Source organism: Macrobrachium nipponense, chromosome 34 (assembly GCF_015104395.2).
Source record: "Macrobrachium nipponense isolate FS-2020 chromosome 34, ASM1510439v2, whole genome shotgun sequence".
NCBI lineage: Eukaryota > Metazoa > Arthropoda > Malacostraca > Decapoda > Palaemonidae > Macrobrachium > Macrobrachium nipponense.
Genome location: NC_061095.1, coordinates 26,876,956 through 26,893,073, shown reverse-complemented (window position 1 = coordinate 26,893,073; position 16,118 = coordinate 26,876,956). Strand labels below are relative to the sequence as shown.

The window sequence follows — 16,118 nt, the reverse complement described above, 5'->3', positions numbered from 1 at the left end:
GGCTCACCGCCGCTGCCATGACGCGAGATGATAAGGTCCCTAAAGAGACAGTCCTCTATTCACGGGACCAGAGCTCAAAGAGAATGGCTCAGGTGCTTAGAGGACATGGACTGTTCAAACACGAAGATACAGCCGTTTAAGAGTCCATTTACAATCTTCACAATGGAAGAGGGTACTCCGCTTCCTTTCCTGACGAAGATTGCCACGGTCACTATCCCAGCGGCCCAGAAGGGGGACTCGTTAGCGCAGCTAAAGGAAGCGGACCCTACATCTCCTTTACTTCCTCAACGGAGAGTTGTGGGAAGACCTGCCCAACACTTTTTCTGCGGGCAACTCAAACCGGACTGTGCTATGGAGCAGTTTGGTGAGAAGCTGCCTAGACTCCCAGATAGCCTCATTCAGGCCAGAGTTTGATGCTAAGTCTAGGCTGGCCAGGTCTCTCAATACCATGGCCATGACAGAGGTGGCTACCATTTCTTATGGTTCCGAGCCTCTGTTCAAGCTAATCACCAAGTCACTGACTCAAACGGTGCAGTCTGACTTGTTTGAGTTTGCCACAGCCAGAACAAACTGTCGGAAAAAATGTCCTCCAAGAAGCAACTATTCGGCATGAACCGAATAAGTTGCTTTCATCAAACATCTGGGAGCAGACCTCTTCCCAGATGCAATGGTAAAGGAGGGTCCAGGCAGAGCTACGAGGCTTAACCAAAGCCTTAAGGATCGTTGGGGTCTCACGGCAAAGAGACGCCAAGATCAAGCTGTCAGGGGTAAGGCTCAGAAGAAACCTAGACGTTTCCAGCCTTACCAAAAGAAACAGCAAAGGTTTGCCCAGCCTGTTTTCGGCCGTTCCGTTGGTGCAGGCAGCCCAACCCTCTACCTCCAAGGCTCAATCACAGCCTATTTATGTGATTTCTCCCCAGCCTCAACCCTCCACCTCGTACGCTGTCTCCCCAGCCTTCAACCAGTGTTCGAAGGCCAGGCCTTTCAGAAGTATGACCGCTCTGGTAAGGGAGGCAGAGGTAAGCGATCCTTTCGTCAGAGAGGATCGGGAGGGTCCCTTAATAGGGGAAAGCACTTCAGGGGAGGCCGCGGAGGCTACCAACACCAATGAGGACTTCCAGGTAGGAGGGAGGCTGTTTCTCTTCCGCCACCGGTGGGGATTCAGCAAATGGGCACAAAGCATTGTGTCGAAAGGCCTGGGTTGGACTTGGGTGGCGAAGCCGCCCCCACCCAGACCTTTCCGCCAACTTCCATCCAAAGAATTGACGGAGTATGCGGAGGACCTCCTTCAGAAAGGAGCAATAGCGAGAGTCAACAGATTAAAGTTTCAAGGGCGCTTATTCAGCGTTCCAAAGAAAGGCTCACAAAAAAAGAAGGGTAATCTTAAGACTTGTCCCGCTTAAACTTGGCCATTCGCTGCGACAAGTTCAAGATGCTCACCATCTCGCAGGTGCGGACCTTACTTCCCCGTGGGGCCGTCACCACCTCTATCGATCTTACAGACGCATACTATCATATCCCTATTGCAAGACACTTTCGCCCGTATCTGGGCTTCAAGATAGGAGAGCAGGCATTCTCCTTCAAGGTAGTTCCCTTCGGCCTCAACGTAGCACCCAGGGTGTTCACGAAGTTGGCGGAAGTGGTCGTCCAACAACTAAGATCGCAAGGGATTATGGTAGTAGCGTATCTCGACGATTGGCTAATTTGGGCTCCAACAGTCGAGGAATGCCACAAAGCAACACTGGAAGTAATCCGGTTGGTTCCTGGAATCTCTTAGGCTTCAAGATAAACAGGACCAAATCAAGACTCACTCCGGAGTCAAACTTCCAGTGGCTGGGCATTCAGTGGAAAATATCCTCCCATACTCTGTCGATTCCATCAGCCAAGAGGAAAGGAATAGCGAAGTCAGTAAAGCAATTTCTAGGACACAAACTTGCATCAAGGAGAACCCAGGAAAGGATTCTGGGTTCACTCCAGTTTGCATCAGTGACAAACATCTTGATGAAAGCCAAACTGAAAGACTTAACCAGAATCTGGCGCTCACGAGCAAATGTCAGGTCCAGGACAAATTATCCTCAGTCCCTCAGATTCTACGGAATCCTCTACGCCCTTGGTCAAAAGTCAAGAACTTGTCAATATCAGTACCCCTTCAGTTTCCTCCTCCGGGGATTACCATCCACACAGACGCTCGTTAAGCGGTTGGGGAGGATATTCTCAGTTCAGAAGGTTCAGGGACCTGGTCACCCCAGTTCCGTCAGCTTCATATAAACGTACTGGAAGCCATGGCAGTGTTCTTGACTCTAAAAAGGTTACGTCGCCAAAGAACTCCCACATAAAGCTAGTCTTTGACAGCGCAGTGGTAGTCCATTGTATAAACAGGGGAGGCTCCAAATCACGTCATCTAAATCATGTCATGGTAGCCATCGTTCTCCCTGGCGGACAAGTTCAGTTGGCACCTCTCCTCCACCCATATAGCTGGAGTGAGAAACGTCATAGCAGATGCCCTATCCCGATCAGTTCCTCTGGAGTCGGAATGGTCACTGGACAACAGTTCGTTCCAATGGATTTCTTCAGAGAGTTCCAGGTCTACAAGTGGATCTCTTCGCATCTCAAGCGAACCACAAACTCCCATGTTATGTGGCCCCACCTGGACCCTCTGGCCTATGCCACGGACGCCCTGGCCCTAGACTGGAACAAACTGGGAGAAGATTTATGTCTTCCCTTTTCCATTTTGAATCTCGTGAATCTTTTTCTCCTGAAGGTACTGAACAAACTCAGGACATTCAAGGGTCAAGTGGCTCTAGTAGCCCCAGACTGGCCGAAGAGCAATTGGTACCCCCTAATTCTGGAACTGGGTCTTCGTCCTCTTCGGATTCCAATCCCAGGCTCATCCCAGTCCCAGTACAAACGAAGACTGTGTTCGCTTCCTCAGGAATTCTCAAAACCCTAACTTTATGGATTTCATGAAGTTTGCAGCTAAAAGAGATGCGAATATTGATCCTCAAATATCTCTTCTGGAATCTGATAAAAAAGATTCAACTTTGAGACAGTATGATGCTGCAGTCAAAAAGTTAGCAACCTTCCTGAGAGAATCAGATATTAGAATCATGACAATCAATTCAGCTATATCCTTTTTCAGGTCTTTATTTGAAAAAGGCTTAGCAGCTAGCACTATTACGAACAAACAAGTCAGCCTTGAAAAAGATTTTTCAATTTGGTTTTCAATATAGACTTGACAGACTCCTACTTCTCGTCTATTCACAAGGCTTGTGCTAGACTTAGACCTTCTGTTAGGCCTACGTCAGTATCGTGGTTCTTAAATGATGTTTCTAAAGCTGGCTTCAGAAACTGATGATGACACATGTTCATTTATAATGCTCTTAAGAAAAACTCTATTTTTATTAAGCTTGGCTTCAGGAGCTAGAATTTCAGAACTGTCGGCATTATCCAGGGATCCGGATCATGTTGAATTTACTTCCCACAGGGGAAGTGCTACTTTCTCCGGAACGTAGTTTTATAGCAAAGAATGAAGATCCTTTGATGAGGTGGGAACCATGGAAGGTTGTACCCCCTTCCACAAGATATTTCTCTTTGCCCAGTATCGATCTTACGAGCCTTTCTGTCCAGGACCTCCTCATCTCATCGGGTCCTCTCTTAAGAGAGAAAAAAAAGGTGGTACTTTATCTATTAAAGGCATCAGGCAACAGATCCTGTACTTTATTAAGCAAGCCAATCCTGACTCCTTCCCTAAAGCACATGATGTCAGGCAGTAGCCACCTCAATTAACTATTTCCAGCATATGAATTTCGATGATTTGAAAAAATATACTGGATGGAAATCGCCGAAAGTATTTAAACGTCATTACTTAAAGTCCTTGGAAGCTCTGAAATTTTCAGCAGTTGCGGCGGGTAACATAGTTCCCCGACTCTGCTTAATCTTTAGTAGAAGATCCAGTCCTCCTTTCTACCTGCCTCACCCAACAGTTCGTCTATACCTGCCATGTTCATCTACGTTTACCTTGAGTCTTAGCTGCTCTTATGATGATATAGTGGGTGCCCCTTATTTTTTTGCTAGGGCCACTCACAATTGATTGTATATAATGATCTCTTACATGTGATCCCCTTATTTTTATGCTAGGGGACACATAGTATTTACAATGGTTACGGGTTTTGTGTATTAAGTCATATAACATTCCCTTTTATATTATTATTGAAGTTTGTTCTATTCAAGTTATTGTTATAATTGCTTTGAGTTCTTTGTACATATCTATACACAGATTACTGTTTTCAACATATATTCCATGTAAGCTGTAATATATGTTAAATTTAAGTTAACTTTAAGAAATTTAATTATTGGCATTAAGTTTAAATTTAAGTAATATTTCTAACTTTGTATCATTGTGTATATGTATATTATAGCAATTATATTTCTTTATTTTATGTTATCTTTTATTTGAGACCCTTTTTTGTCTTTATTTTTATTCTTTACAATCTTGTGCTATTTCTCTGGTACGATTTCGCGCAGCGACACGAACTGAGCCAGAAAAGGATTTTGACGTAAGGAAAAATCTATTTCTGGGGCGATTGGTTCGTGTCGCCAGCGAAATCCCTGCCCGCCCATGCCCATCCCATCGCTCAAGATTGTCTGCTAACTTCAGGATGGCCACCAGAGGCGCGGCAGTCGGCAGCATGGGATGGAGTAGTAGTAGTTGCTGCCCACTCTGTGGATCGGCTCCCCTCTTGTGGGGATTTTGTAGTGGGAGATTTCTATTGGCAAGCGGTTCGTGGTAGTGGTCTCACTCGCCATAGTGTTCATACCGAGTCAGTTGTACTGACCTTTTCTTTATTTTATTTATTCTCTGGTATGTGTTAGTACATTTACCTTAGAAATAATGGATTAAATTAAAGGATATTTCGCGCAGCGACACGAACCAATCGCCTCAGAAATAGATTTTTCCTTACGTCAAAATCCCTTTTCAAGGCAGTTTTGAAATCCAATATGGCAGCTATCGTCAGGCTGGCCGGGTCTAACCACGGACACTCCTCCATCTTTCTCAGCCTTCCCAGCACTCATTTGAACAATATTAGTGTATATATGTAACGTTTATTGATCTTACTCAAGATTGCAGTTGTAATCAGCACAATAAAACAACATTTTGTTGCCTATATTAGTGAAAATATGAAACTGGGGCATGGTTTGAACTGAATTCATTTTTATCTTGTAATCAGGTGGTTTTATCCTTACTGCCATCACAACTGAAACTTCACAGTGCTTATTTGATTATAATTATACACATTATTGGTCTTAATCCACTTCAAATTGCACTTGAACCACGTTGCTGTTCCTGATTCCTAAGGGCTCACTCCACAAACACAGTTACGAGCAGCAGACGATGACACTGTTTATGAGGTGCAAAGCTTTATTCCCTTAATTGTTTACTTTACTTATTATTTAGTTTAACTTTATTTTGTTACTTCAAAATGTTTATTTAATTCATGTCTATTATCCCTTTTTTGCAACCAAATTACCCCGAAAAATTACAGATATTTCTAAAGCAGATACAATCCAATGTTTCTAACCTTGTCGTACATCTGGCTGCCGAAAACCATCGTGGAGCAGACGACGGATTAGTAGATTATAATTTTTTAAAAATTTTGCTAGCACTTTTCACTGATTTAAGTCTATATTAGTATTTTGATTTCTTTTAATAACTGTATGCCAGAAATAAATGTAACCTGTAATGTTTGCATGCTAAGAATGGCAAAATCATCTTTGCCACATTAGTGGAGCTTCACACATACGCCGATGCATTATTATAAACTGTTTCCATGAATTCTAGTTGTCATAGTAATGCAATAATAATAAAATTGCTTTAATATTTATGTATATATACTTCCAATAAATATGATATTGTTACGATACAATAAAGTTTCCCCGACAGAAATTCAAATTTCGCGGCACTCGCTACAGGTAGGTCAGGTGATCTACCGCCCTGTTCTGGGTGGCATGACTAGGAACCATTCCCGTTTTCTAATCAGATTCTCTCTTCCACCTGTCTCCTGCGGGGAGGCTGGGTGGGTCTTCAATCGTATATATCTGCCTGGTAAGTATGTATGAAACTTTATTGTATCATAACAATATCATTTTCATACATTCAACTTACCTGTCAGATATATACGTAGCTGATTGACACCCTTTGGTGGAGGGCAAGAGACAGCTAACTGCTACTGACTAGACAGGTAAACAACATATGTTGTAGGTATTTATAGACCTTGGTTCCTACCTTATCAGGTGGAAGACTTCGTGGCTACTGCCCAGGAGTCTGCTTCACCTCAAGAGCCTTAGCGAGATAGTGATCTGCGGCCAAGAGTTCTTGTGGGTCTGTCGATGGGGTTTCATCCGCTTACTCGGCAGAGCCTAACTGGCATTTGTCAATGGGTGCTAATCCGCTTATATGACAACACGCCTTCTTTAAGGAGCACACAACCGATCCCGATCACCCGATCCTAACACCCGTGTTAGTTCTAAGATTGCCAAGAGTCATCCCCGAACTCTTAGCAAACAACCAAAAACTCGATAATCACACATACAAAAGTACAAAAAAAAAAAATTTTTTACCCCTCTAAAAGTCAGTTGCCACTCGATCTCCTAGTGAAGAGAAGTGAAGGCCGCCTGTGCGACATCTGACACTTCCATGCACAGGAAATTCAAGAACACATCCGACAAGTAGGTTACGTACACTTATTTAAGGATCGGTGCTCGCTCCATTACCCAGAACCGTCTGTGCCGACACAAACGGACCTAGAGAATAACATTTCTCATACGTAACGCGCACATCCTTTAAGTAATGAGATGCAAACACTGAGTTGCATCTCCAATAAGTTGCATCCAAAATATTTTTAAGCGACATATTTCTTTGGAACGCAATAGACGTCGCGATTGCCCTTACTTCATGAGCTCTTACTCTTAATAGATTAAAAAGTCATCTGGGCAGTTCTTATGAGCCTCGGTAATGACACTTCTAACAAAGAAGGCTAAGGCATTCTTAGACATTGGTCTTTTGGGGTCCTTTACTGAGCACCATAGACCGTGTTGCGAACCCCCCAACTGCTTCTTTCTGTCCAGATAGAATTTAAGTGCTCTAACTGGGCAAAGGGATCTTTCTGCCTCTCTGCCTACCAGACTAGTAAGTCCTTTTACCTCGAAGCTACTGGGCCAGGGATTCGAAGGATTCTCATTCTTAGCAAGAAAGAGAGTCTGGAATGAACAAATCGCAGAGTCTCCCTTGAAGCCAACTCGTGACTCAAGGGCGTGCAACTCGCTGACTCTTTTTGCCGTAGCGAGAGACAGCAGAAATAAACACTTTCTAGTGATATCTCGAAAGGAAGCCGTGTGTGGTGGTTCGAACTTTTCGGAGGACAGAAATTTCCGGACCACATCCAAGTTCCAGCTTGGAACTCTGGGTTCTAATGACTTTGATGTTTCAAAGGAACGAATGAGATAGTGTAAATCCTTATCATTTGTCAAATCCTTATCATTTGTCAAATCTAATCCTCTGTTTCTGAATACTGCTGAAAGCATGCTCCTGTACCCCTTAATAGTCGGTACAGAGAGATGGGATTTTTCCCTCAGGAAAAGAAGGAAATCCGCAATTTTGGTCACAGAGGTACTGGAAGAGGACAGCTTCTTCGACCTGCACCAACTTCTGAAAACTTCCCACTTCGATTGGTACACTCGCCTAGTAGATGATCTGCGGGTTCTGTCAATTGTGCTTGCCGCCTTGCGAGAAAACCCTCTCGCTCTGACAAGTCTTTCGATAGTCGAAAGGCAGTCAGAGCAAGAGCGGGTAGGTTTTGATGGTACCTCTCAAAGTGGGGTTGTTTGAGCAGATCTATCCTGTTTGGAAGAGATCTGGGGAAGTCCACTGTCCACTCCATTACCTCTGTGAACCAAATTCGGGATGGCCAATATGGGGCTATCAGAGTCATTTTGGTTCCCTTCGAGGCCACGAACTTTCTGACCACTTCCCCCAGTATCTTGAATGGGGGAAAAACGTACACATCTAGCCCTGACCAGTCCAGGAGAAAGGCGTCTATTGCATAAGCCCTGGGATCTTCTACTAGGGCGCAAAATAGGCTTCCCCCAAAGACACCAAAGGCTCTGACAGACTTCCGAGTGGAGGGTCCATTCTGTAGGAAGGACCTGGAACCTCCTGCTCAGTCTGTCCGCTCTCACGTTCCTCTCCCCTTGGACAAATCTTGTTAGGAGAACTACATTCCTTTGATTCGCCCAAATCAGCAGATCTCTTGCTAGTTCGTATAGGGCGAGAGAGCGAGTTCCTCTTTGTTTTTTGACATAAGCCAGAGCGGTAGTATTGTCGGAGTTTATCTGTACCACTTTGTCTCTGACTATGTGCTCGAAGCTCTTTAGCGCAAGGTGAATTGCTAATAGCTCCTTGCAATTTATGTGCCATGACACCTGTTCTTCCGACCAGGTGCCTGACACTTCCTTGGATCCTAAGGTTGCACCCCAACCTGTCTCCGACGCATCTGAGAACAATGTCAGGTTTGGGTTCCGTACTTCCAGGGATACTCCTTTGTTCTCTTCTAAGGGGGTCAACCACCACCTTAATTGATCTTTTATTTCTGCTGAGATTGGAAAAGTGTCGAGATTGTCCTGTCTTCCACTCCAACTCCTTCTCACGAAGAACTGAAGCGGACGGAGATGCAGTCTTCCTAGAGGAAAGAACTGTTCGATCGAGGAAAGGGTCCCCAGAAGGCTCAACCATTCCCTCGCTGAAGTGCGCTCTTTCTCTAAGAAGCTCGATACTGTGGTACAACCTTTCTTTATTCTCTCTTGAGAAGGAAATACTCGAAAACCCCGAGAATCCACCTGAATCCCCAGATAAACCATATTCTGGCTGGGTACCATCTGAGATTTCTCGAGATTTACGATCAATCATAATGATTTCGTCAGTTCCAAAGTTGTTGACAGATCCTCCAAACACTGCTTTTGAGACCTGGCCCTGATGAGCCCGTCGTCCAGGTACAGGGAGACGTTTATCCCTTTCATATGTAGGTGTCTTGACACATTTTTAATCAAGTCTGTGAAGACTTGGGGAGCCGTGGACAGGCCAAAACACAGGGCCCTGAACTGATAGATCCTTCCCTCGAACATGAAACGAAGGTACTTCCTCAACGAATGGTGAATCGGGATGTGGAAATATGCTCTGAAGGTCTAGGGACGCCATCCAATCTCCTTGACGGATGCTGCAAGGACTGAAGCAGACGTTTCCATGCTGAACTTCTGTGTTCTACGAATTTGTTCAGCGCACTTACATCCAGTACTGGTCTCCCCATCCGAAGCTTTCGCTACAAGAAACAAGCGATTGTAAAACCCCGGGAGCTGTGATCCAGTACCAGTTCTATTGCTCTTTTGTCCCACATCTGCTCCACCATTTGACAAAGAGTATCCATCAGAACAGGGTCCCTGTATCTGGCGGACAGTTCCCTCGGTGATGTTGTCAAGGGAGGGCTGTCCTTGAATGGGATATAATAACCCTTCTTGATGATCGACATCGACCAGTATCCGGATCCTATGTCTTCCCAGGCTCCCGCAAAGAAAAGTAACCTGCTCCTACAGTGTCTGGATTAGTGTTTCTCATTTTCCCTTCTTAAAGGGACGGAAGGAAGATCTTCCCCTTCTCTCTGTTGTCTTCCTTCTGGCGATAGATCTAGCCGGAGGGCCTCCTCGAAAGGGCTGCTGCTGAGCTGGACGAGCCCCTTTCTTTTCCTCACTGGCCACAGGTCTATTCTTCCTTGAAGACTGCCTAAGGAGATCTTGAGTGGCCTTCTCAGTTAGTGAATGAGCAATGTCTCTCACCAACTGAGAAGGGAATAAATGTTCTGAAAGAGGCGCAAACAACAAAGCGGACCTCTGCGAAGGAGAGACGGCCTTAGTGAGAAAAGCACTGTAAACCGCCCTCTTCTTTAGTATTCCCGCACCAAAGAGGGAGCAGACTTCCGCCGATCCATCTTGAACAGCCTTATCAATACACGTGAGGATACTATGTAAGGCTTCGGGGTTCCCCAAGGGACCAATCCAGGAAGTTAAATACTTCTAAAGTGTGGAAAAGTCCCTTGAGGAGGTGGTCCATCTCCGAAAGACCCCATGTTGCTCTGGCCGAATTTAAGGCGTGTCTCCTCGAGGAGTCTACGAGACTCGAGAAGTCTGACTCGGCTGAAACGGGCCTGAACGACAATCCCCCCCCATATTCTCCCCCAGTTTCATACCATATGCCTCTTCTACCTGTTAGTTTAGCAGGAGGCATACAAAAAACTGTCCTTCCTAACTCCTTTTTTGTCTTGATCCAGGAGTCAAGAGATTGTAGGGCCCTCTTCATGGATATGGCCGGCTTCATTTTCAGGAAGGAGGAAGACTTGTGCGCTTTCGTACTTGAAAAGAGAGAGCGTGGAGAAGGAGGAGCAGCTGGAGTCAACGAATCTCCATACTCTTCTAAAAGGAGAGAAGAAAGAACTTTATAATTTGAAAGTCCTTCTTTATTAGTAATCTCGTCCTCCGAGACATCCTCTAAGTTAATAGGCTCGGAGGGAGAAGGCTCCCTTCTTTGGTCTGTCTCCTCCCTTGACCTCTTCCTTTCCGAAGAAGAAGCACTTCTAATAGGAGAGGGACTAAGAGTTACTCTCTCTCTACGCCTATCCTTAGGAGAGTCATGGATAATTTTAGTTTGATGCCTGGAGGACTCCTGGCGGTTGTCAGGCTCTTCATGTAGAGAATGCGCCTGGCGCTTAGCAGGAGTATCTCGCTCAGAATACTCCTGGCACCTGGGAGGAGTATCATGTTCGGAATACTCCTGGCGCCTGGCAGGCGCAACGCGCTTCGAATACTCCTGGCGCCTGGTAGGCGCATCGCGCTCCGAATACTCCTGGCGCCTGGGAGGAGTATCGAGATCGGAATACTCCTGGCGCCTGGCAGGCGTATCGCGTTCCGAATACTCCTGGCCCTTGGAAGGCGCATCTAGTTCCAAATACTCCTGGAGCTTGGCAGGAGTATTGATCATGGTAGGCGCATTTCGCTTGGCAGGCGCATTGCGCTTAGCAGGCGCTTCGGTCCTATCAGGAGCTTCCTCTTCTCCAGCTGGATCTCAGCGCTTGGTTGGAGTTCTAGGTCTTGAACGATGTACGTACAGGAAACTCAGGCTCTTTGCGCCTACCTGGCGCCTGGCTCCTAGCTGGCACCAGGCGCTTGGCAGGAGTTACTTCCTTTTCCACTTCTCGCCTGTCTAACGCTCCGCTCCCCCCCAGAGATGGCCACCTGTGCGACAACTCCCCTGGAAGGCTCGTTGCGCCTGACAGGAGATCGGTATTTGGATCTTTTAATCGGAAGCCTATCATCCTTCTTACGAGTAGGCTCCTTGGAAAGTACTCCTACCAAAGATGCTAATTGCTCCTGCATATTCAGCAAAATTTTCCTGGTCGAGGACTCGTTTGAATCAGGAGAGGGAGATCTGGAAGGCGCTCGAGGATCTCTTACAGTCCAAGGATCTAACTCCTTCCTAGCCTTCTTTATTACCGAAGGCGCATCTTCTTCAGAGAAGCGCTCGGGGATAGAATTGAGTTCAGATTCTTTCCAATTCCTCTTCAGCGGATGGGAAAGCTTCGACTCCTTCCATCCTCTTCTCGGAGAAGGCGAACTAGAAGACGAAAAGCACTCTCGTAGGACGCTTTTCCTATAGCGGTCCCTGGCAGTCTGAAATGTAACAGATTCTGCCGAAGGGACGCCTGATCGTTGGGGATTCTCCACAACCTCCGTAGGACTTCGATTTCTTCCTTCTCCTCTGGGCCAGGGAGCTTGGAAGCGGTCTAGACCTGGGAGCGTCGCAGAGACGACCAGATGCCCCCTCCACCACACTGGGGACACTAAAATCACTTGAAAAACCACATTCACTTTTCTTACCTTCCAATGCTGCCATTTTTTCCTGCATTTTCTGAAGGGAAGCTTTGAGTTCCGCAATTTCCGAAGCAGAATCAGAGGGGTTAGCAACCTGTGAACGGGCTGAAACAGAATGCGAATAATTATCAGAAGAAGAAGCTATAGAACTAGATAGAAGTTCACGAGATTTCCTGCGGCTTTTGTAAACCGCCTTCCTCTCTCTATCTTTCTCTAACTTCTTCAAGTAAGAAGTTAGATTCTTCCATTCTTGCGCACTCAGTCTCTCGCACTCGTTACACGTGTTCTCAATTGAACACTCAACCATTCTACATCCACTGCATGCAGTGTGAGGATCTACCGAAGCTTTCGGAATCCTCACCTTACAGCCCTCATTCACACACACTCTGAAACTAACACTAGAGTCAGACATATTCAAGAAAATCCAAAGCCAAGTCCAAAAAACAGTCCACGATAGCGAATGCCAAATAACGATCCAAGTACGTCACCAAAAATCAGTCGAAACATGATAAAAAAGCGTTGAAAAAAGAATTCCAGTCAGGAGGTAGTAACAACAATGTTGACACTACTGGCGACAGAGAGAATCCGATTAGAAAACGGAATGGTTCCTAGTCCTGCCACCCAGAGCAGGGTGGTAGATCACCTGACCTACCTGTAGCGAGTGCCGCAAAATTTGAATTTCTGTCGGGGACAACGGAGTCGATAGCTATGTATATATCTGACAGGTAAGTTGAATGTATGAAAAGGCTAATTTCACTAATTTCCACATTTTGTGTAAGTCTTATACCCAGTTTGGAGGGTGAACACATACCAATTGGCAACAATGTATAAATATATCAGTCAATAGGCAGGTAACAGCCGAGTGAATCGTCAGATATATCCACCAATGTAAACTATTATTAGATAGATAGATGGAAAAATCATAGAAAATAAGGTTAAACTGAAGCAACTTCAGAGAAAGAGAAGGGAAGGTGAAGGAAGGAAGGAAGGACAGGGGTGGCAGTGGAGGTGGGGGGGGAGAGGGTACATGGAGCTTTTTACTGCTGTGTTCGTATCCATTTCTGGATAATGGAGTTTTTGCCTCTTGGTACAAGGACAAGTGTCACTATTCTTTACGATTAGTGATTCACGATACCCTTATAAATTACGGCACTGGGTGTAATACACTGTAGCAAAATCTCGTTCTGATAAGAGTGTTCGTTACAGAAATATTGCCCAAAAACGTGCTTGCACTGTCTCTGAAACCCATAGTAGGGATGCTGCTTAGTTGTCAATCAAGTTTTTTGTAATCAAGTACTTTTTACAAGCTAGCTATTGTATAAATTTGTATTTTTCTCAATCAAAACATATATATGCTCCTCAATGCTAACTTTCCTCTTTTAAAGACTTTCTGGTCATTGCAAATTCGGCCCCATTAATTTCTTATGGTGCGAAAACAGACAAGAGGCCCAGGGAGCAAAAGCAATTGCGTCACACTACAGCAGTAATCTGGCAGTAAAACATCTTCACATATCCAAAAAGTAAATAATAAAGATATATATGCGCATTACGATTATAACAATTACATGAATAACTGATAATAATCTGCATGAATAACTGGTAAACTGTTCTGCAAGAAAGTTGAGTATAGCAATTCATTTACAATTGGTACGAAAGTCAAGATGTCATGACGTCATAATACAAGACTTAAAACGTTCTAATTCCAAAAAATAATTACTTATATTTGAGTAAGGAATCAAGTTACTTTTTCAAAAACGAATATTTTCAAATTAACCATCATAAATGTAAAATATTGAAGTTTTACTATTTCTATTTAAATAATTATCTAGTGCACGCTTCATCGTCGTCTTCTACTAAAACCGTAGTTTCCTTAAAAAAGTTGTGACAAGGGACCGTTTTATGATTGTTGTGATGAAAGTGCCCCAGCGTCTATGGGTACAAGTGGTGTGCGGATTTAGCACAGGAAATGGGAAGTTTGTTGACACAAGTGACTCCGCTAACATCGAGATGGCGTCAATCTTCTCAAGTTTTTTAATTGTAAGTAAAAATTTCGAAAGTGTTTTGGTGTTGTGGGCCTGCGTTGGTCACCCTTTTCATTACCCTCTGTTTAAATCTTAAAATATGGCCTGAATTCCTAACTTCGGAGAAAATACTTAGGCTACTTCGAAAGGAGAGTAGCCTAGAGGTCTTTAGCTCCTCCTCTCACCAACAGCAACTCGTGACTGATGACCATCTCCGGTGTCAGGACGCGTTAAAAGTACTTTTTCGGAGGGTGGCCAACCGCGATAGTTGGTGAGTTGGCCAGTCCACGCGGTGTTTTAGCCTACTAGCCTAAAAGTTAAGCGATAAAGTAACTGACACCGTAATGTAAATTGAAAAAAAAAAATTGGCTTAAGGTGCTTGATTGCCTAGGTATTTTAAAATCCATAGGACTCTGTTGTCTTCGTTGACCCTATGCTAATCAACCGAAAGGCTTAACCTAAGAATAGCAGACCCAGGCCTAATAGAAGTCCACAGAGCACATTATTACACAATTCACAGTTATTATTTCCAATAAACTTACTTTAGACATACTGGAATGTACAATGGCCTCCGTATTTATGAAAAAATAAACATAAAAACAAATGGACGCCGATAACTCAAATCCCGAGGTAATAGACTTAATAACATCACCAGTAAAATGTAAACAACAATGCTGTACAAACTGGCATCATGGTTGAATGTCGGGCAAGTTTCAGTAACACAAGGGACGGGTGTTCTTAAAATGAAAGAAAAAGTGTTCTATAATAAAACGTTTGCGTTTTGAGGACTGTTGAAGGTTTTGGCGATATATTGTGTACTTTGATCGCTGCAGTAACAACCATAACAAATTCTGTTGAAAGAGAAATATGCTTCATTTATCGTCGACATAAGTTAGGTTACCATGTTTTTGGGGACATCACGATAAGAGAGGCAATGTCGCTGGCTCCGGCCTCTCATCTATTCGCATGATGTATTCAATGTTAAAATCAACTTTATCTAGAAAGGAGAGCTGTCTGTGATCAGTACTTCGCATAGAAAGTGGCTGTAAACGATGAAAGGCCGTTAAAATGTAGAGGTGCCATAAATCTATTATATACTGAAGAGAATTGATGCCTCATAACATTACCTAAATTGATTTCACGATCGGCATCTTGCACTGATGAGATAGATTTAAAAGTGAGAGGCAGATCTGTATTATTTATTATTTATTTTGCTAAAAGAGGATGCCATGAAAAATTAATGAGTTTTGTTGTTTTATCTAGCATATTTGATAATACTTAATGTCTAAATTATAAGGCTATCGGTAGTTCTTGACTAGTAATATTTCTGGTTAGCGTTTAGATAATTTCTTTCGAATTCTAAGTTAATGTTATAATTGCACATATAATAAAAGTTCGTTTATTCGTTCTAGATTAACTTAGCCTTATGCCAGCACGGGCTGTTTACAAAATACTGTTTTTACAAAACAAGTAAACATATCATTTTTACTTAAAATAAAGCTGCCTATTTAACAAAGCAGTAGCACATTAAGCAGAGGAATATTACTACTTAAGTCAAAAATGATTATTTACTACTGCGAAGCTGGACGAATTTCAATACAAAAAAACAAAAAATGCACTTACTGTAATTTGCGTAAATCGGCAATCGTAACCTGAAAAGCCTGATATATTCACTATTCCGTTCTTCTAGTGGGTTAATCTTAGCGCAGCAGTAGCAAATGTGGTTATGGGGAATTCTTCAATGGTCACAACAAGAACAGAACAGAAGTCAGAACTTCACCGGCGTGGAACTAGCAAACAAGAATATTACAATTCTGAATCGTGTGTCAACAATTCGGAAGTCGTATACAGGAAGCCCCATGTCTTGAGAGATAAATATTTAAAATGAGGGATTTCCTGTGATAAATTATTGCTGTCGTATTGTTTATATAGGTCAGACTGACAGTTCGGGTGACTTCAACTTTTAGATACAAAAGCAGGTAACATAGCAGCCTATAATTAATATAAAATACTGTTATGATTAGCAAGACTTTCAAGTGCTGGTGTCTATGAACAACCCCGATAATGTTTTTGAGGGTGTGTCTCTGAAGTTCACTTAGATCTATTAATTAAAATTCACGAATCCTT

At 43.7% G+C, this 16,118-nt stretch overlaps 1 protein-coding gene across 2 annotated transcripts in view; it reads right to left on the bottom strand.

The window, feature by feature from the left end:
• LOC135207990 (CXXC-type zinc finger protein 1-like) overlaps window positions 1-15,815 on the bottom strand; it is a 31,202-nt gene extending 15,387 nt beyond the window's left edge. The window contains exon 1 of one of the 2 annotated variants that reach the window (XM_064240070.1): window positions 15,615-15,815. Coding sequence is in view for 1 of the 2 variants with exons in the window: in XM_064240069.1 (XP_064096139.1) it covers window positions 14,534-14,542 (9 nt within the window). In the remaining variant the exon portion in view is untranslated. Of the gene's footprint in view, window positions 1-14,533; window positions 14,694-15,614 lie in introns of those variants that run through there. The other variant, XM_064240069.1, reaches the window with a different exon arrangement.
• Window positions 15,816-16,118: the final 303 nt, after the last annotated feature.